General features: G+C 37.0%; 1 protein-coding gene across 2 annotated transcripts in view; it reads left to right on the forward strand.

Annotated features, from left to right (window-relative positions):
- Positions 1-21,400, forward strand: part of PEX3 (peroxisomal biogenesis factor 3) — a 39,636-nt gene extending 18,236 nt beyond the window's left edge. Inside the window, exons 4-13 of one of the 2 annotated variants that reach the window (XR_013813922.1) lie at positions 2,615-2,658; positions 3,880-4,004; positions 4,295-4,361; positions 4,467-4,521; positions 5,078-5,246; positions 6,978-7,048; positions 11,319-11,441; positions 17,226-17,322; positions 18,625-20,738; positions 20,844-21,400. Coding sequence is in view for 1 of the 2 variants with exons in the window: in XM_079779716.1 (XP_079635842.1) it covers positions 2,615-2,658; positions 3,880-4,004; positions 4,295-4,361; positions 4,467-4,521; positions 5,078-5,246; positions 6,978-7,048; positions 11,319-11,441; positions 17,226-17,322; positions 18,625-18,708 (835 nt within the window). In the remaining variant the exon portion in view is untranslated. Of the gene's footprint in view, positions 1-2,614; positions 2,659-3,879; positions 4,005-4,294; positions 4,362-4,466; positions 4,522-5,077; positions 5,247-6,977; positions 7,049-11,318; positions 11,442-17,225; positions 17,323-18,624 lie in introns of both variants that reach the window. The other variant, XM_079779716.1, reaches the window with a different exon arrangement.
- The last annotated feature ends 82 nt before the right edge of the window (positions 21,401-21,482 follow it).

The raw sequence follows: 21,482 nt of genomic DNA on the forward strand, positions 1-21,482 counted from the left end.
TTAGTGATAAGGGGTTTTCCTTCTAAATTTCATCATTGTTAGAGGTTGACATAATTTCACCATTACTTCCAGATGTAAGTTCAGTTTATGTTCGTTCATATAATTATATGAAGAAGAAACATATCAGCAGATTACTCTCAAATAAATCCTTTTTATCACATATATATCCATAAATAGGGGATAAATAAATATGTACATAAGTAGGGAATAAAAATGCATTTTAATTGTCTTAAGTTTTAGTTTCATTGGGGAGACATGACAAATGAAGTAAGTGAGTAGCACCTTTATAAAAGCAACATAAAAACAGTGGCATTCTTCCTCCTTGGTGACTCTTTCCTGCAAGGCCCTAGGTTCCCTGTGATAATTAACAAAGGGTCTCTTTCCCTTTAAGACATTGCCATCCTAGGAAGGAAGTAGATGAAATAAATTATAATTCAAGATATATTATGTTTGATCTGTGGTTTTAAAAAATGTAAAAGCAAACTGTGGGGTGAAGATGTGTTGGGCTAGAGAAAACGGATTCGTTTTGAAGGGTAATATTGGACAGCTTTAAAGAAAAGGTGTAATTCCTCTTACTCCATTGAAGACAGGAGAATTTCTTATGTTCTTAAGAGTTTAAAATGGGCAACAGTTCTAATTCACTGTTTCTTTCTTATATCTCAGTGTTATTTTTCCTTACCTTTCTTTTGATTTGAAATTACTGTTTGCAGTTTGAAGTAAAAAAAAAAAAAAGTACATTTGAAAGACATTTGCATAAAGAGGGGCTTGAACCCTTATAGAGTGTAATTAAATAGACCTCCAACCTAATGATTGTTTTTGTATTAGTTTTCAGTCAACTAAGGTCTCTTACAAGTCTGTCAAGCAAATTAATTTTCTCTTTAAACTAGTTATGATAATAGCTGATCAGAAATAAAAGATTTGGTGGCCTTATTTTGTAAGTTTAGCAAATAAGCTTCCATCACTGTTTTACTTGGCATTCTTATTGAAGATTGATAATGACAATGATGTTTTGGTGACAAAGAATCTTTAACATCTTCTATCATAAGAGAAATAGAACACTTTGAAAGGATTAGTTTAATTCTTAAGAAGACATTTTAGTGACACTAAAGAATTCCAAGTATGAATTCATGATGTATTTTATCTCTTTGAATATATGTTCATATAAGTATACAGTAGGTCCTCGGGTTACGTTGGAGATTTGTTCCTAAGGCACGACATAACGCGATTTTTGCCATAAGTCGGAACCCACCTACAAAGCACCTATGTCACTCACATGGAGCACATACACAGCAATAATGAAGTGAAACAGTAAAAAAAATTTAAAAGAAAGATAATTCCTGACCTTTACTTGTGGTAAATAAATAATAAAAAACATAAAGCACATATGTACATACGTCAAAATGACAGAACTTTTTTTTTTATAAATAAATGGGAGATGGCAATGTAACCACGAAATGACGTACGTCAAGTTCGACGTAACTCGAGGACTGTCTGTATAAATACACATATATGTACTATCTTAGTCTGCTGAAGAAGCTTAGAATTGCTACCTAGTAGTGATAAATATCTTTAATCGAAGGTTGCCATCTCAAACTACCTTTTCCTGCTACCAGGAAATAGGACTCTTGGAGAAATAGCTGATTTCAGGTCTACAGCAAGAAATGAACAAGATAAACACACACAGTTTTTTATGTCATTAAGCAAGGAAGCTATCAAAGACTAAATAGGGTCATGTCAAAAGGATTCAGGAACTAACTTGAATAGTCCCTCCACCCTTAGTCAAAGATGGACAATTTGAACATCAATAAGAATAAGTAAAGTGAGTTGAAATATATCAAATATCTATTTAAATTCATGTCTCTGTAATGCTCCTTTAAAACAAAATAAATACTTCATTATTTACCTTTGAATGATTATAGGACCTACTTCATTATATGTAAAATGGTAAATGTGGGAAAGAAATAAACATTGTTTCTGTTTTTCCTACATGATTTTATAATACATACTAGAGGCCTGGTGCATGAAATTTGTGCACTTGAGGGGGGTCCCTCAGCCCAGCCTGCACCCTCTCCCAGTCCGGGAGCCCTCGGGGGATGTATGACTGACAGCTTAGGCCCGTGGGGAGCTGGGCTAAGCCATCAGTCGGACATCCTTAGTGCTGCCACAGAGGCGGGAGAGGCTCCCGCCACCACCACTGCACTCACCAGCCATAAGCCCAGGCTCAGGGCTTCTGGCTGAGCAGTGCTCCCCCTGCGGGAGCGCACTGACCACCATAGGACAACTTCTGCGTTGAGTGTCTGCCCCCTGGTGGTCAGTGCATGTCATAGCAACCGGTCATTCCACCATTCAGTCAATTTGCATATTAGCCTTTTATTATATAGGATATTCATATGCTCTGAAAGAGAAAAAAGACTAGAAGGATATATATCAATATGCTAGTGCAAGTAGTTATCATTGATTACTGAAATTATAGTTGTTTTTTACTATATTTTGTGGGCTTTGTTTTTGCATTTACCCTGTAATAAACTATAATTAAATATACAACTATAAAATGCAAAGTTTTCTGTTAGATGATCTGAATATTATTTTCATATATTCTTATGTTTTTCTTTAGGCCTTCAAACAAGCTAGAAATATGGGAGGATCTGAAGATAATAAGTAAGCTTACATACTCTGTGACAGCAGCACATCCTTAAAATATTTCTAAAGAGAAAATTTTGTACTCTATGTGGATGACTCTTCTTTATCTCATAGAGTTATCAGGATTAAATAATTCTCATAAAACAAGTACGTCAGTTTCTGGTCATAGAAAGTACTAAATGAGTGTTAATGGTGTAGGTGGTATTATTGTTATGATAATATGTAAACTTGTCCTAGACTACATATGCCTATACTAGGTACTGATATCTGCAATATTATACTTTAAAGAAGTTTTTATTCCAACCCAGATAGTAACTTTCCTTTGTATTGTGTACAAACTTTCATTAGTGATAAAAGTTTGAAGCAAAGAGCTGCCTTGCGCATATATACATCCATGTCTTATAACTTCATACTATCATTCCTACATTTTCTCATCCATTCAACTAATCTTTATCAACTGAATCATGCTTAAGCCTTCCTGTTTGAAAATAAATTAAATATTTGTAGTACCCTCTATTTCCTTTGAGCTATTATGCAGTTTCACACCCCCCATATAATACCAAATATTTCTACATTCCCTTCTCCTCCCTCCCACTCACTGTTTGACACACTACAGCCTGGATTCTACTCCCATGTCTCCACCCACACAGATCTTGCAACATTAGTAGTAACTTTTATGTTGCTGAATCCACTGGACGTTTTTCTCCTGTTAGACCCCATGGCAGCAGTCAACACCTTTGCACTCTCCTCTGTTTTGAACACTGTGTTCTATGCTACTGTGACACCTCATCTCCAGATGTCTCCCTGTGTTTCTGTGCCTTCCCCTAGCTCTTTAATGGGCTCATGCTCCTTTGCCTGCCTTTGAAAGCAGTTCTTCCAAGCTTAGTAAAATTCTTTTACTCTGAATTAGCTCCCTGGGAAAACCAGAGTTCTGAGGCTGCAACTCTTAGTGCTTCCCAGTCCTTTCTTATTTAACTTTTTAAAGTTAAAAATATATAATCCTTCATTCAATATATTGGTTATTGTTTTAATTAAGAAATCATACCTAATGTACATTAAAAAGTTACGAGATAGACTTTGAAATATTTTGAATTGATATATTTTTGTATTTGAAACAGTTACAAATGTATTTTTAAGTCATCTTATGAGAAAATAACCATAGCAATGATTCGTGTCTTTACACATTTATTTGTGTTTTAATAAGAGTACCAAATGTTGTTGTTTTTTTCCTCTATGAAGGTTTTACAAGAAGTATTGTAGCTGTATATAGTACATGTATGCTGGTGGTTCTTTTGCGAGTCCAGTTAAACATTATTGGTGGATATATTTACCTGGATAATGCAGCAGTTGGCAAGAATGGCACGGTAAGTTGAATAGACTTAAATAGGTAGTGCCCTTTGTTTCAAGAGGTTCAAAATTTAACCGAATATTACTACTATTGATAATTTCTATAAATTAAATATCTTTATATTTCATGTGATTATAAACTTTTAGCATTATTATTTTTTTATATTTTGAAACTAGACTTTTTTGTTATATTAAAGAATGTTATATTGCCTATTAATCCAGGTCCTGAAAATCTCAGCTCAAGTTACACTGAAAATATTATTTACTAATAATATTGTGTAATTTAACCTTCTTCTATTTTGTACAGACAGTCCTTGCGCCCCCAGATGTCCAACAGCAATATCTATCAAGTATTCAACACCTCCTTGGAGATGGTAAGATTCTTATTTGTGACCTGTAAACTAATTGTAATTCATTCATTTGTATTATTGAGGAGTTTGAAAAGTAAACAAGGCTGTATGTTTGTTTTCTTTTAACAGGCCTGACAGAGCTGATCACTGTCATTAAACAAGCTGTGCATAAGACTTTAGGAAGGTGAGGCATTTTGCTTTGGCTTTTCTGACTTTTGATTCTAATGAATAAAAGAAAAATTAGAATTGTTCTAGTGAAGCTAGTAACTTGACAAAGGTTGTTCATGAAATTCTTTGTAAGCTAGTAAGAGACATAGCCCTTGGATATTGCATTGTGGAATCCATTTTCTTCATTAGTATCAACCTTTTGATACTAAGGGTAAACTCTTAATGTTTCATTGTTTTTTATTCATTTCCAAACCAGAAATATTTGGGTCGTGGGGTAAAAACCTACTTTAAAATTTGCCTCTGAGGCTTTTATCTCCCACTTATACTGGTAATGTCTATAATTACAGTAGGAATTTTCTTGTGAAATCTGCAGCAAGATTTTTCTTGGCTCTGTAATAATTCCCCTTAACTGATGGCTGATTTCTTAATCTACTCAAGTGATTTCACAGTCAGCAGTTTCAGGTTTGACTGGATGAAACAGGATCTCAGATAGTAACCTGATAGGAAAAGAGTGTGTGTAGGATGTACGGTATAGTTTCAATTAATCCCAATTTCCTTTTCTCTGTTTCTAGTGTTTCTCTTAAACATTCTTTGTCCCTTTTGGACTTGGAGCAAAATCTGAAAGAAATCAGAAATCTCGTTGAGGAGCATAATTCTTCCTCTTGGACTAATAACAATGGATATAAATCTTTATTATGCCATTATATGATGCCAGATGAAGAAACTCCATTAGCAGTTCAGGTGCTTAATTCATGACCATTTAACCAAACCTCTTACTCTTATATATTTAAATTTTTTACTGTCTCTTAAAATGTAGATTTCTGAGTCTCTTAAAAGGTAAGCATTTGAAATATATATTTTTCAATAATTTAAATAAAACTAATTAATTTAGAAAACAAATTTCATATATGATTTCTAGTTAGAAACATTTATAATTTTAGATATTCAGCAAATTTTATTGAGTATTAGTTATGTGACAAATACTATGATACATGATCAGGATATAAAATGAATAGGACATGTTCATTACATGTGAGAAACTCAGGAGACAAATTCAGTTCATGTGGCTAGAGAATATTATATTTCTATGAGAATAAGTAGCAGAAGATAGAGCTAGCCCGGCCAGTGTGACTCAGTGGTTGAGCAACGACCTATAGACCAGGAGGTCATGGTTCAATTCCCAGTCAGGGCACATGCCTGTGTTTCTGGCTCGCTCCCAGTAGGGGGGCCTGCAGGAGGCAGCTGATCAATTATTCTCTCATCATTGGTGTTTCTATCGCTCTCTCCCTCCCCCTTCCTCTCTGAAATCAATACAAATATTTTTTAAAAAAAGAAAGGTAAATTTTAATCAGGCCAGTTACCACTATCACATTTGTTTTTTAAAATAAATCAGTGATGGCAATATCTAGGTGGACTGAAGGAAGTTGTCATCCAGTTGAGAAACAAAGAAGGCTTAATCTAGCAGTTATCCACCATGGTGTTGCTGCACCTGTGTGTTTCGGGCAGTTGTGACTTACATTATTCGTTGATTAAGAATAATAAAAATGCCAAAGATTGCAGATTCTATATCTCATTTTAAAATAATTATTGGCTTTTTTATATGTAAATGGATTGCACCCATGAATCTCACATTTGACAACTGGAGAAGCCTTAGACCAGAAAGGTCCCTATGCCATACCTTAGCATTAGAACAAAGAATGCCATATATTTCATTGCCTGCAGGTTTCCAACCCCCTCCATAAAGACCGCAAAGATAGACCTGTTGGGTGTTGAGATATTTTGTATTCGTGAGGAGGCCAAAAATAAGTTGCAACCTGTTTAAGGCATCCCTGTAGGATGGATGGAGGCTAAAATGAACCAACAGAACAGATGGGACAGAATTAATAAAAGAAACAGGAGAAAACTTACTTACAAGCTATAATGTCAAGGAGATGTGATAAGGTATTTAAAAAGCATTCTGGAATTTAAAAATTCAAATTTTAAAATTCAGCTGTGGAACTAAAAAACAAAAAAATTATTCAAAAGAACAGGTGAAAAGAGGAATAGTGAGCCAAATATTACCTGAATTAAAACCTGAAACTTCAGATTGAAAGGACACACAGAGCCCCAGACTAGCGTAAATTGATCCAAAAGACACATACATATCCTGATAAAATATCTTTCCAATAAAAGAAAAAAAATCGCAGGCCTCTGCAACCTCAAGGACTGTTTTGTTCTTTGCAAATATATGCTAGAAATATGTCTGAGGGGGCCCAGATAAACAAAGATCTTACAAAGTATTATGATTTTCTTTGATTTATCTTTTAAAAACACATGAGTCATTATAGTTCTTATATAGTTTAACATTTTTTGCTTGTTGGTAGAACATAGACTTTTAGATTTTATCAACTCTGGAGTTTATTAATATGACTAGTTTCATCATAACCCCGTACTAATATTTGAAACCTGAAGTATGGCATTTTAATTTCATAGGCCTGTGGGCTTTCTCCTAGAGATGTTACCACTATTAAATTACTCAATGAAACTAGAGACATGTTGGAAAGGTATGTATACTGTATGTAACAGAAAACATGTGTTTCTGTTTTGATTGTACTCTTACCACTTTTAGTCCTTCTTGAAAAAAATATTCAACATAATCTCTTGTCAAAATTAAATCTTGAATCTGTTGCCCTGCCTTTAGGTAGGATTTCCAACTGAAACTAGTGGTTCTCTTATTAGGGTGGGGAGGGAAGCAGAGATTTTTTTCAACGTACTCATGCCTGGCCCACTTACTTCCCTAGCCTAGAGAGTCTGTATCCTAGTTGAGGGACTGGAAGATAGTGTTTATATTTTGAATAAAGCTTTCAGGGATGATTCTGGTATACCCAGTGTATACTAGTGTCTGTCTCTCTCTCTCTCTCTCTCTCTCTCTCTCTCTCTCAATTGAGAACTACTCCCCTGAACCCTTTTAGGATAGAATATAATGTTTCTAAACTTTGAGAGATAAAAATGTCACATCTTCCCTAAATTGGGTATTACTATTTTAAATCATGCAGAAGAGAACTAGGGTGTTAAAAGTAGAGAAAGCACCAGACTCTACATTAGAAGACCAGACCTAGATTCAAGATTGGTTTGCATATTTATTGGCTGCTCAATCTTGCTTGAGCCACTTAAACTCTTTCAGGTAGTTTTATTGTAAAAGCTGAGTAGGAAAACCAGTCTTACACACTTTACCTTAAGTGATTAAAATAATCAAAACTTCTTTTAAATTAAAGATAATTTAAATTTAAGACCATCTCTCTAGTTCTGTTTTCTGAGGAAATTATATCCTCTTCTTATAATATTTTTTAAGGATCTTGAAGGAAATCAGCAATTTTTTTAGGTTAACCCAGCTGCTGAATCTACAATCTGAATTCATCAAGTTCTAGTGGCTTTCTACAGTAGCGATCTCCCCTTTTTTATCTTATTCAGGTTTCCACCAAATCACTCTATGAAGCTCTAGAAAAGGTCATCAGTGATCTTTTACCAAAGCCATTAGCCCCTAATGTTCATCTTACTTGACCTTTCTTTGGTAATTGACACTGTTGATCAAGCCTTTCTTGAAATTATTTTCTCATATGGCTTCCATAGCAGAATAATTTCTTAATTTTTCTCACATCATATTTTCTTAGGTTCCTCTAAATCTATCTTTCCGTTAAACATTAGAATCTCCCAGGTAATTGTTCATATTTCATCCTTAATTGTTCCAAGAAGATATTTTATTCCCATTGCTTTTTTTTAACTACTGTGTGCTAATAATTCCCAAATTTATAGCCCTACGTCTCCATTCCCATGAGTTGATATGGATTGAGACTTCTCTATGTTGAAGTTAGAAGTAATTTGGTCCCTAGGCATTTTCTGATTTTCATAGCACACATACAGTATATTATTTTTTATATCAAACTAGAGGCCCAGTGCATGAAATTCATGTACTCAGAGGGGTCCCTCAGCCCAGCCTACACCCTCTCACAGTCCAGGAGCCTTTGGGGGATGTCGGACTGATGGCTTATGTAATGCTTTTTAAAGCATCCTATGGGGAGCGGGCCTAAGCCAGCAGTCAGACATACTCAGTGCTGCTGCAGAGGCGGGAGAGGCTCCCGCCACCACCACTGCTGTGCTCGCCAGCCATGAGCCCGGCTTCTGTCTGAGCGGTGCTCCCCCTGTGGGAGTGCACTGACCACCAGGGGGCAGCTCCTGCGTTGTCTGCCCCCTGGTGGTCAGTGCACATCATAGCGACTGGTCATTCCACCATTGGGCCAAAACCGACTCTCCAACATCCCCTGAGGGGTCCCGGATTGCAAGAGGGTGCAGGCCAGGCCGAGGGACCCCACCGGTGCATTATCGTGGCCAGGAGGGACACGGGACGTTGGCCAGCTGGAGAGAGACTGGAGGGTGCTCCAGGGTGTGTCCGGCCCATCTCGCTCAGTCCTAATAGGCCGGACCCCAGCAGCAAGCTAACCTACTGGTCTGAGCATCTGCCCCCTGCTGGTCAGTGCACATCATAGCGACTAGTCGACTAGTCAACTATCTGCTCCCTGGTGGTCAGTGCACATCATAGTGAGCAGTTGAGCAGCCTTAGCATATCATTAGCATATTACGCTTTGATTGGTTGAACGGCCAACCAGACACTTAGCATATTAGGCTTTTATTATATAGGATTTTTTGTGAAGTGCTAATCCTATCTAATAAAATAGTAATATGCAAATTAACCGTCACTCCGCTACACCTACAAGCCACACCCACCAGCCATGCACCAGACAATCAAGAAGCGAGTATGCAAATTAACCCCAAACAAGATGGCTGAGGCCACTGAGTGAGCAGGAGGGAGGCTTGGGTTTCCCTGGCGATGGAGGAAGCCAAGCTTTCCGCACACCCTGGCTGGCCGAGGCCTCCACTCAAGGCTACAATGTTTCAATTATAGAAGATAAATCCCAACAGAAATGGCGGCAGCGCTGAAACCGGTTTGGCTCAGTGGATAGAGCGTCGGCCTGCGGACTCTGGGGTCCCAGGTTCAGCTCCGGTCAGGGGCATGTGCCTTGGTTGCGGGCACATCCCCAGTGGGGGGTGTGCAGGAGGCGGCTGGTCGATGTTTCTCTCTCATCGATGTTTCTGGCTCTCTATCCCTCTCTCTTCCTCTCTGTAGAAAATCAATAAAATATATTTTAAAAAAAGAAAAAAGAAAGAAATGGTGGCAGCCACGGAGCTAGAGAGAGCAGGAGGCTTGGGTTGCCCATGGCGATGGAGGAAGCCAAGCTTTTCGCACACCCTGGCCAGCACAGGCCTCCGCTTAAGGCTACAAAGTTTCAATTATAGAAGATAAATAAATAGCAACAGAAATGGCTGCCACCACCGAGCAAGCAGGAGGCTTGGCTCCACTCCAGGCTACAAAGTTTCAATTGTAGAAGATAGATAAATCCCAGATACCAAGGCCTCTGCTTGGGTTGCTGGGAGGTGTGGCCGGCTTACAAACCACCACAGGCCCCTCACCCAGGCCACCCCATGCCCTAAGGAAACCCCCACCCTGATCTGGGACACCCTTCAGGGCAAACCAGCTGGCCCCCACCCATGTACCAGGCCTCTATCCTATCTAATAAAAGAGTAATATGCAGATTGACCATCACTCCAACACACAAGATGGCTGCCCCCATGTGGTCAAAGATGGCTGCCCCCATGTGGACATAAGATTGCCAGCAGGGGAGGGCAGTTGGAAGGGACCAGGCCTGCAAGGTAGGGCAGTTGGGGGTGATCAAGCCTGCAAGGGAGGGCAGTTAGGGGTGACCAGGCCAGCAGAGGAGGGAAGTTGGGGGTGACCGGGCCTGCAGGGAAGGGCAGTTCAGGGGGACCCAGGCCTGCAGGGGAGAGCAGTTGGGGGTAACCAGGCCTGCAGGGGAGGTCAGTTAGGGATGACCAGGCCTGCAGGGGAGGGCAGTTAGGGGTAATCAGGCCTTCAGGGACAGCAGTTAGGGTCAAACAGGCTGGCAGGGGAGCAGTTAGGCATCAATCAGGCTGGCAGGGGAGTGGTTAGGGTGTGATCAGGCTGGCAGGCAGAAGCGGTTAGGGGCAATCAGGAAGGCAGGCAGGTGAGCAGTTGGGAGCCAGCAGTCCTGGATTGTGAGAGGGATGTCCGACTGCCCATTTAGGCCCACCAGGATCGGGCCTAAACGGGCAGTCGGACATCCCTTAAGGGGTCCCAGATTGAAGAGGGTGCAGGTTGGGCTGAGGGACACCCCACTCCCCTGCATGAATTTCGTGCACCGGGCCTCTAGTATGTCATAACAGAAAGATCTTGAACTTTAAGTTAAAAAAGGCTTGGGTTCAAATTCTAGCTACCCCATTTACTAATTTCATACCATTGGACAAATTTCTTTATCCCTCAAGTATCCAGTTCCTCTTCTGTATAGGATAATAAAATGTTCTAAATTACTGGTATTTTGTGATGGAATATGTAAAGCAAACCAATAATCTATGGTTATAAGAGGATTTCTCTTTAAGAATTTCTTCAAGAGAAGTAACACTATTATTGAAACTTAAAAAATAAATTGTACAAAATGCTAACCAATGTAAGAAAATTTAAAGAAGTGGATGAATATTCTCATTGTGTTGTGCTAAATAATAAGCTCTCTTTTTATTCTAATTTTTAAGAATTGACTCCTTAATATATTTTTATAGTATTTTAGGCTGTAAAACCTAGATTGTGACTAGAAATGGTGGCTCTTAGTGGTAGCCACAGTTCATGAATTTATTTTCTTTTCCATTGAGACTCTAAAAAGTAACTTATCCTTTTATTTTGTGTAGTCCAGATTTTAGTACAGTTTTGAACACCTGTTTAAACCGAGGTTTTAGTAGACTGCTGGACAATATGGCTGAGTTCTTTCGACCTACGGAACAGGACCTGCAGCATGGGAACTCCATGAATAGGTAAGATGACATGTAAAAATGTTACCAGTCTAATGAATACTCTAATGAAGTAGTGCTTTGGTTCTATTTATTTTCTGTAACAAAAAAAAATCTTAGAGGGTAAATTTGAATGATCATTTTTCAACAAGTTAAACTTCATTAACCCAATTACACCTTCATGAGTAGAACTCCTTCTAGACTCAGTATTAAAACTTTAATTCCTTGCAAAAATTTTCCCAATATAGTTAAGTACTTAGATTGTGAAACTATCCTGCTATCAGCCAAATTCCAATTATTGGTATGTGTTTTTAACTCTTTAGAATACAAAACTGAAAATGTTTTAATGCATTCTCTAATTTTATTCCAGTTCTGCAAGCCATAATTGGCCTATATAAATAACCAGGCATTCCTGTAATAGGTTTCTTTTTGATGAATTATCTCCTATAACTACATCAGTGTATTCATTTTGTAGAATTGAGACTATTTAGTTAGTTCCATTGTTAGTAATTTTAATGATAACTATTATTAAGTCATGGATTTATGCTGCCAAAGGTATTTTATGGTTTTATTACATCCTTATCATCTTAACATAAGCACCTTGGATCTCCTATTAAACTTTACACTCTTTAAGAATCTCTGTCTTTTATATTAAATTCAGAAAATAGGTATTAAATCAACTAGGGGCCCAGTGTACGAATTCGTGCACCTTGAAAGGAACTATGGGCTGCGAGGTTGCGGTGGGCACAGGGGCAGGTCTCGGTCCATGCTCCATGCCCCCGCCCGGGCCCTCCCACTGCGGCTCCTGGTTTCCTCTCTGCCAGCAGCCCTGCTCCTGCTGCCGCTGCTCCCAAGCACTGATGGCACCGGCCCCGCTTGCATCCACTGATGGCACGGAGCGATTGGGGCCGGCACCAACAGTGGGTACGAGTGGGGCCGGTGCTGTCAGTGGGTGCCAGTGGTGGCTGCTGCAGGGGGAGGTGAAGAAGCCCTCAGGGGCAATAGAGGCCAGCAGCCACCACTCACACTCGCTGATGGCGCTGAGCGATCAGGACCAGCGCCAGGCGCCAGCAGCGGGTGCAAGTGGTGGCTCTAGCGCCAGCTGCAGGTGCGAGAGGTGGCTGCCGGCCCAAATCACCTCTTAGGAGCAGGGGGAGGTGTAGAAACCCTGAAGGGCAATTGGCACCAGCAGCGGGTGCAAGTGGCAGCTCTGGCGCCGGCAGCAGGTGTGAGCAGGGCCGGCGCCAGCAGCAGGTGCAGGCGCCAGGCAGGACTGCGGCACACGGGAGCAAAGAATTTTCAGTAACCACCAGAGGCTCACCCCAATGACAGCAACCGGCACCCCGCCTTGGTCTGGCACCCCTGCTCACCATCCTGCTGCAGCCGACGTCCGCCATGTTCCATGCTCTGCCGCCTGCTGCCAATGCCCGCCATGTTCCATGCTTGCCCCCTGGTGGTCAATGTACATCATAGTGACCGGTTGTTCAGTTGTTCCGCCGTTCAGTCTATTTGCATATTAGGGTTTTATAGATATACCAGAGGCCCAATGCATGAAATTCGTGCAAGAGTAGGCCTTCATAGCCCTGGCCACCCTCATAGCCCTGGCTTCATCCAGAAGGTCATCCAGACTGTCGTTTGGCTGTTCAGTCTATTTGCATATTACGCTTTTATTATTACAGATAGATGTTAACTGACTATAAACTCATTCATTAAAAATAAGGGAAACAGTAAATGATATGCTATGTGTATGTATATATGTGCAATATCCTAATTAATCCGTAAATATATAAGGCAAGAACTTGATTATTTACCCAATTCTTCGTGGCCTTTCTTTATTGCACAAAAAAAAATAACTTGCAATTAACATTGAGGATTAAACTTCATTAAGCCATAAAATTTATCTTCTAAAATAATTTAAATATCACCCTAAGATCTTTTATTAGCAGTTTTTTCAATTTTACAAAAATAAATTTGAGCCCCTGTATGCTCCGTAAATCAAGGTGTTCCAATTCATAAAATTTCACTATAATCTCTACCTAGCAAGGTGTGCTGATAAAGAATTATAATAGTGTTTTAACATGGACAAATACTTGATCTTATACATTGAAGAATTTTAATATTTTGCCACAACCACAACAGTTATTGATAGTCTTCTTTTTTTTGATCCCCTGTAGTACTAATCTGTAGTTTCACATACAACCTATATGTTTCACCATGAACTGGAGTCTTATTCCTTACTTACATTTTAAGCCTACTCTCAGAGTCAGAGACTATCTGATGCCCTTTCATATTTCATTATCTACAGTAGGCATTCAGTAGAAATTTCCTGAGTTTTTCTCGTTCATGTCAATAACCAAATTTATACTTCATGATTCAATGGTAGCAACATTCACATCTTGCTTGCTGTCTTACGTATTGTTTAACATCATGGAAGTTCTATCCATCACAATAAGTTAAGCAAAAAAATTTAACAGCATCATTCTAGTATTCTAACCGATGTTGTAAGGCTAGGGAAAGACCAATTTTGAGAACCAAATATAGAGACCCCATTAACTTTTTATATATTAACTTGAAAATAGACTTTTACTGAATGTTTATTACTATATCATAAACTGTTCGTTGACTCTTGATTTTCTAAGTTCAATTCTTATCTTCATAAAATGATATATCAGTTTGGGAAAGGGAGGGGGAAAAAATTATGAAGGTGACCTGATTTTATACTTAGAAATCCAAGAGAATCAACTAAAAATTATAAAGTTGGCATCTCAAAATTGATTTATTAATATAGTCAAAGTTCCATCAAAATCCCATTAGGGATTAAAAAGGTGGTTGCTTTGTTTTTGAACCTGAAAATTTGCTATAAAAGTAATCAGAGGAGTAAAGGGGTAAGAATATTCAAGAAATTATTGAAAAAGTAGAGCAATGAATGTACTTTCCCTATAGAACATATAAGGTGCAGTCATTAGAATAATATATTCTTTTAAAAATAATAGATAAATCAGTGGAATAGGATATAACATCCAGAAACAGACTCTAAAATATATAGGATATTATTATATGATTAAGATGAGTAAGAGATGAAGATGTATTATTTAGTAAATGATAGTAAGACAACTTGACATTTTATAATGACTAATTGTAAAACAATAAAGTTAAGAGCCCCTCTGTACCATACATATAGAAAAATATATATATCTAGGAGGTTAAACAATAAAAACACAAATGAACTGATAGAAAACAGGTGAGTATTTGTCTGATCTCAAAATGGAGAAAAAATAATTCTAAGATTGAAAGAACTTTAGATAAATAAAATGATAGGTTTTACAAATGTAGAATTTAAATCTTATAAATCAAACAAGTTTATAATTAACTAGAGGCCCAGTGCACAACATTTGTGCACTTGCGGGGGGTCGGGGGAGGGTCCCCTCAGTCCAGCCTACACCCTCTCATAGTCCAGGAGCCCTCAGGGGATGTCCTACTGTAGGTTGTCAGACATCCTTAGCACTGCCATGGAGGTATAGGAGAGGCTCCTGCCACCTCCACTGCACTTGCCAGCCTTGAGCCTGGCTTCTGGCTGAGCAGCACTCCCCCTATGGGAGCGCATTGACCACCAGGGGCAGCTCATTGACCACCAGCAGTCACTATGAATGTCTGCTCCCTGGTGGTCAGTGCACGTTATAGCAACCAATCATTCTGCCATTCAGTCGATTTGCATATTAGCCTTTTATTATATAGGATATTAAAATAAATGCCAATGATATGTTGGGGGAAATGTTTGCAAACTATATATGTCACACAAAGAGGTGTATATACACACCAGTTAAGGAAGAAAACACCTAAAGAAAGAAGTGGTCATAGACACAAACAGATACTTCACAAAAGAACAGAGAGAAATGGCCATTTTGTTCATCTAACATCTATTTCTTGAACACCTGCTATGCATCATGCACTCTACTAGGTCTTTGTCCTTATGGATCTTATAATCTAGTAGGAGAAATAGACAATAGAAATAATTTTACAAACTGTTATAAATTTTATAAAGGAAAAGAACATAGAACATTTAATAGAAGTATTTGAACAAACATGAAAAGTCAAGCAGAGTTTCCCTGAGGAAATAATTTGAATTAAGAACTATAACTCTTTAATATAGTGTTGGACTGGAAAGAGGCAATTGACATTCAGGGCAGAAGCCACAGGGCAAAGACTTTGAAGACAGGAGGACCAAGGTTCAATTTGAGGACCTGGAAGAAAGCTGATGTGGCACCTGAACGGATGGAACTAGGGAAAGAATGGTGTGAGATGAAGTTGGAGAAGTCAGCACATGCAGACTATGCGTGTTGGCTTGAAATGCTGGGGAGCTACTAGAGAAGTGAGAAAAGAGTGACATGATGGGAGTATTTTGATTGCTTTGTGGAAAAGGAGTTGGGAAAGGGGAAGTTGGGGTGGGACATGGCAATGGATGAGTGAAGACTTTTATTAATCAATTCAACGAGTATGTATTGAGCACACATGGTACCTAATGTCACAGACCTTGTATCTTGTATGATTGTGGTGTCTTCAATTTCTATTGAAAACAAATTCACAAGTAAAAAAAACAAGTAACAAAATCATGACAGATTTTGAAAAATGTCTACATAGGTACTATGAAAAGAGAATGAAGCCTAATTTCTTCAGGAGTTCATAAAACCTCCCTGCTTTTTTCTTTTTAAGCATTGCCTCAAATCTCAGCATAGCATACTCATTAGACACCATTGCTTCAGCATTTTCATTATACTTAAAAGAAAATTTCTTGTCTAGCCTTAGGTTTAAATGTATAAAGTATGATATTTAATATAATAAACCTAAGTCTGTAACCCACACACACAATTTCATTTTATCATTAACAGTCATTATATCATATATAATCACACAATAATTTATTCACCTCACAAATGTTTATTGAACACAAGTTAGAAGATAATTGCTGTAGTTTGGACAGAAGATAATGCTTAACTTGGACTAAGTTTGGCAGTGGGGAGAAGCAGACACATTTAAGAAATATTTAAGATTGTGGAGAGATTGGATATACGCAAGAGAAGGAAGTGCCAAGGATAATGCTCAGGTTTCCTGTTTACACATTCAGATAGATAATGGTACAATTCACTGGAATAGAGGGAAGAAACATTCAACATTGCTAGTTATTGAGGAAAATACAGACCACAACTGTGAGATACCATTTTCAGTTATCAGACATACAAAGATTAAAGAAAAGATAATGCTTGACACAGAAAGAAGGCATGAAAGACCAGTATTCTCACACACTGCTGGAGAAGCAGAGGGCATTTGGCAATATACATTTTAAACTTTGAAAACATTCCTACCCTTTGATCCAGTAATTCCGTGTTAATACAAAGAGTTATTTATATTAAGGAAAATTAGGCAAAAACTTAAATGCCTAATTCTAGGGAATTGATCATATAAATTATCAAAGCTAGTTTGATTACTATATAATCATTAAAAACAGACAAAAAATTTGGAAGAATTTTTAATAAGATGAAAACATGCTTATATGAATAAAAATTCAAAACAGTATTGCTTGGGAAGTTATAATTGTATGTTAAAAAAACACAACAAAACATAGATATGTGTAAAAATTACTGAAGGAAATTAACCATGATGTGAGTTGTTGTTATTTCTAGGTGGTAGGATTATGTGTGACTTATTTTCTTAACACATTTCTGTAATAGCTGTTTATGAATTTATAATTAAAGTGTTAAATACATATAAGATAAATTTTAGACAATACTAATTACTGTAATGATGTTTCAGTCTTTCCAGTGTCAGCCTGCCTTTAGCTAAGATAATTCCAATAGTAAATGGACAGATCCATTCCGTTTGCAGTGAAACGCCTAGTCATTTTGTTCAGGTAAGAAGAAAGCTTTGGGGTGTTAAAACTAGATTGTATTAACACTTGTTTTTGTCAGTCTTGAAATTTTAACAATCTGGAAAAATATGAAGTGTTATCTTCTGTGGTCTGTTGAGCATCTTTCATGGCTTGTTGGCCATTTTTTAGACTTTCTTTTGTAATTATCTGCTCAAGCTATTTCCCATTCTTTTATTGATGTGGTTTTCTCTTTATTAATGAGTTGTAGAAGTTTTTTACAAATGCTTATAAAAGTCCATTGTCAGATATATAGGTTGTATTTGGGTTTGGGTTTTGGTTTTGTTTCTTGGATGTTTGGGGGTTTTTTGCTTGTTTGTTTTTGTAAAGGTGTCCTTTGATTATGAAGTTTTTAAGTTTAATTAAATACACTTATTTTTTATCTAAAAAAAACAAAAACACAAAAACTAGATTGTATTTTTGGATGTTGTCCTGTTTGTCTAACATAAAATTGCACTTCTCTCCTGTGATACCTGTTCAAAGAAATCAAAAACTTAAAATCACATATTAAGTGTGATAGAATGCCCATGCGAGTAATAATGTATCATGGCAAATTTATGAGGTTGGGAATACCTTTCTCCATGTTATAGTCCCAACACCTGACAGACTGTATTGTAGCCCTGATACAATCTAGTGGTCAGTTGAATTTACAGTGTTAATGTTTTGCATTAAGCTGTGTTAGTGAGCATATTGAGCCTTAAGGCAGATCAATGATACAAGTCCCCAAATTTGGGGGAAAATAAAAAAACTTTTGTGGTCAAATAAAGCATTTTAATAATTAATAAATATAACTATTAATAGTAACCAATAATTTGCTCACTAAAAGCTACATAGACAGTGGGCTATTTAAAATTTTCCCTAGACTACCTATTTCTCCATCTTCTTTCTTAGGAAAGCATTTTAGAATGCATTGGGTAAGACTGATATTATTAAATGGATAACTTTAAATCCATGTAAGTGTTTTTTATCTGAGTCATTTGCAAACTTGGAAACTGTATTATAAGTAAAGAATTACTTGCAGTATACCTCAATTCCAAACTACCTCAAGAATGTACAGTGAGAAGAGTCTCTAGGCATAAGGGTAAAGATGGCATCCCTCATATAAGAACCTAAACAATAAATATCTCGTAAAATTTATTATAAGAAAAAAATACTCCTTTTATTAAATGGTTTTCTTTTTGGCTTTAACACCACAAAACTTAGCGCTAAACTCCTTTCTTGATTGCAGAAATGAATTCAGATTATCTATACATTTTTCAGACTAACATTTTATTGTCATCTTTGTAGGATCTGTTGACGATGGAGCAAGTGAAAGACTTTGCAGCTAATGTCTATGAAGCTTTTAGTACCTCTCAGCAACTGGAGAAATGATTTTTTTCTTTCAAAAAACCTACAGTGGAATAATTTACTTTTAAATATACACTGAATAAGTCAACTATATAAATATAGGGTAATGATTTGTTACCAAAATGCCTAATAAAAAATATTCTGAAAGTCTTCATTCATAATAAAACAAATTTATTTGTCATCTTATTTTTTAAAGTCATCAACAGACTAGTTTTTGTGGGCATATCTGAATGTACACAGCACACATATCAGAATTTGTTATACCCTGGATATTAATTCCAAACAGACTGAAAACTAAATGTACTAGTAGATACTTGTTTTGTATAATATGAAACTCAGTATACTTTGACATTGATACTGAGGTAAAATCTCTTTGGGAAATAGGTGTGAAGTTTGGAAAATATGCTATTTAACGAATCAAAGTTCACTGAACTGCAGCATACAGTAGTAAATTAGACTTTTCTCCAGTTACTCCTCAAAGGAATAAATTATGTGTTTTAAATATATTTGATGGAGGACTTTGCTTTTTATGGACATCAGTGAAATTAACAACCATGATCAGCCTTTACTGTTAACAATCCTTAGAAAATGACATAGTGATTTAGAGGTTACTCACAGATATTATTTTAACTACACAGTGTCATTCATTTCTATGTAAATAACTTTAATAACTTACTTTGTATTGATTTTTAAGCACAGTGGATATTGCAATAAAATATTTTAGTAAAATATGGTTTTGTTAATACTTTATAGCCATTAATTTATTTGTTTCATAGCAAAACTACATTTTGTTTATCCATTCATCTGTTGATGGACATTTGGGTTGCTTCCACCTCTTGGCTATTATGAATGATGCTCCTATGAGCATTCATGTGCAAATATCTCTTCAAGACCCTACTCTCAATTCTTTTGGATATTTACCCCGAAGTGGGATTTCTGGATCATGTAGTTCTGTTATTAAGTTTTAGAGGACCTTTCATACTGATTTTTATAGTGGTTACACCATTTTACAATCCAACAGTGCACATGGGTTCTAATTTCTTTACATCCTTGCTAATACTAGTTGTTTTGTGTGTGTTTTTTTTGTTTGTTTGTTTGTTTTACAGTAGCCATTCTAATGGCTGTGAGGTGACATCTCGTGATTTTGATTTGCATTTCAGTGATTAGTGATATTTATGTTGGCCTTATGTAAATCATCTTTGGCGTAAGGTCTATACAAGTCCTTTGCCCATTTAAAAAAAGTTGTATTGAGCCCAGCCAGTGTTGTTCAATGGTTAAGCATTGATCAATGAACCAGGAGGTCACAGTTACATTCCTCGTTAGGGCACATGCCCAGATTTCAGGCTCGATCTCTAGTAAGGGGCATGCAGGAGGCAACTGATTAATGATTCTCTCTCATCATTGATGTTTCTATCTCTCCCTCGCCTTTCCTCTCTGAAATCAATAAAATTATATTATTAAAAAAAAAACAACAAAAAAAAAACCTCCCTACAAACTAAAGCCCTGGACCAGGTGGCTTCACAGGTGAATTTTGCCAAAACCAGATAATGACTAGAAAGAAAGAAAATTATTGGCCAATATCCCTGATGAACATAGATGCTGAAGTCCTCAACAAAATATTAGCAAACTGGATCTAGCAATACGTTGAAAAGATCATACACCATGATCAATTGGAATTTATTCCAGGGATGCAAGGTTGGTACAATATCCATAGCATTTTTGCTGTTATGTTGGGAAGACACTAGTTTTCAAGTTTCACTTTAACTGGTAATATAATTGATGTCTTTTAATTTGTTTAGAAAAAAGTAAGTAGCATTTCTTTCTGAAAAGAAATAATTCATTTTTTTTTAGTAAATCTATAGTGCTATATTTATGTAGGAAATTAGGGCAGAAATAAATCATGTATCATTAGTATATTAGATATTTCAGTAATATAAGAATATTTTCAGTAACATCATTTTGTGTTCCTCCAACATAAATGTAGCTCAATAGTGGAAGGCAGAAAACGAATTATGAAGTCTCTTCCAAGTCCAGGCTAGGCCTGAAGCCAACAGGTAGGGAGTCTATGTCCAAAATGTTCAAAAAAAAAGATTTAAATGTGGGAATAGGGCAAATGCTTCTTTTCAAAATGTGACAGAATATGATGTTATTTCTAATAGGGAGATATAACAACTGCATTTTGGGAAACAAGTGAATGTGTGTATAATAAGGATGCATCTCTGGTGACTCTTCCTTTTATTAACCCGGGATTTCATCCAAAGAAAATTTGAAGCTGAACAGATGTGGCCTTCTAAAAATACAAAGTGATCAGCTAAAAATTATCACCTACAATCATCTGCATCTGTAGTTATGACAATTGAAGAAATGACAAGGTAAAAACCACATGTATTTGAAGTTAATTGACCTTAGGCATTACAAATTTGTCTTCTGTCAGTACAGTAGGAACCCTCTTGTCTGGGACCCTTAGTTGTTTGGTTAATCCAAAAAGTCACTAAAGCAGGAATCATAAACAATAAATAAATAGCCCTGGCTGGTGTGGCTCAGTTAGTTGGAATGTCATCCTGTGCCTGAATGGTCACAGGTTTGATTCCTGGAAGAGTATGTACTAAAGTGTTAATAGTGGTGATCTGAACAGTGACTTTTCCTTTGAGCATTTCTGTGTTTTAAAATATCTACAGTGAACATTTATTAGTTTTATTACCACAAGGAAAAAAACAATTTTTAAAATAAAGACACAATTACTGTAAGCATTGGATATATATATATATTAGGCCAAATTTATTATATACCTTCCAGTT

This window comes from Cnephaeus nilssonii, assembly GCF_951640355.1.
Source record: "Cnephaeus nilssonii genome assembly, chromosome: 9".
Lineage (NCBI taxonomy): Eukaryota > Metazoa > Chordata > Mammalia > Chiroptera > Vespertilionidae > Cnephaeus > Cnephaeus nilssonii.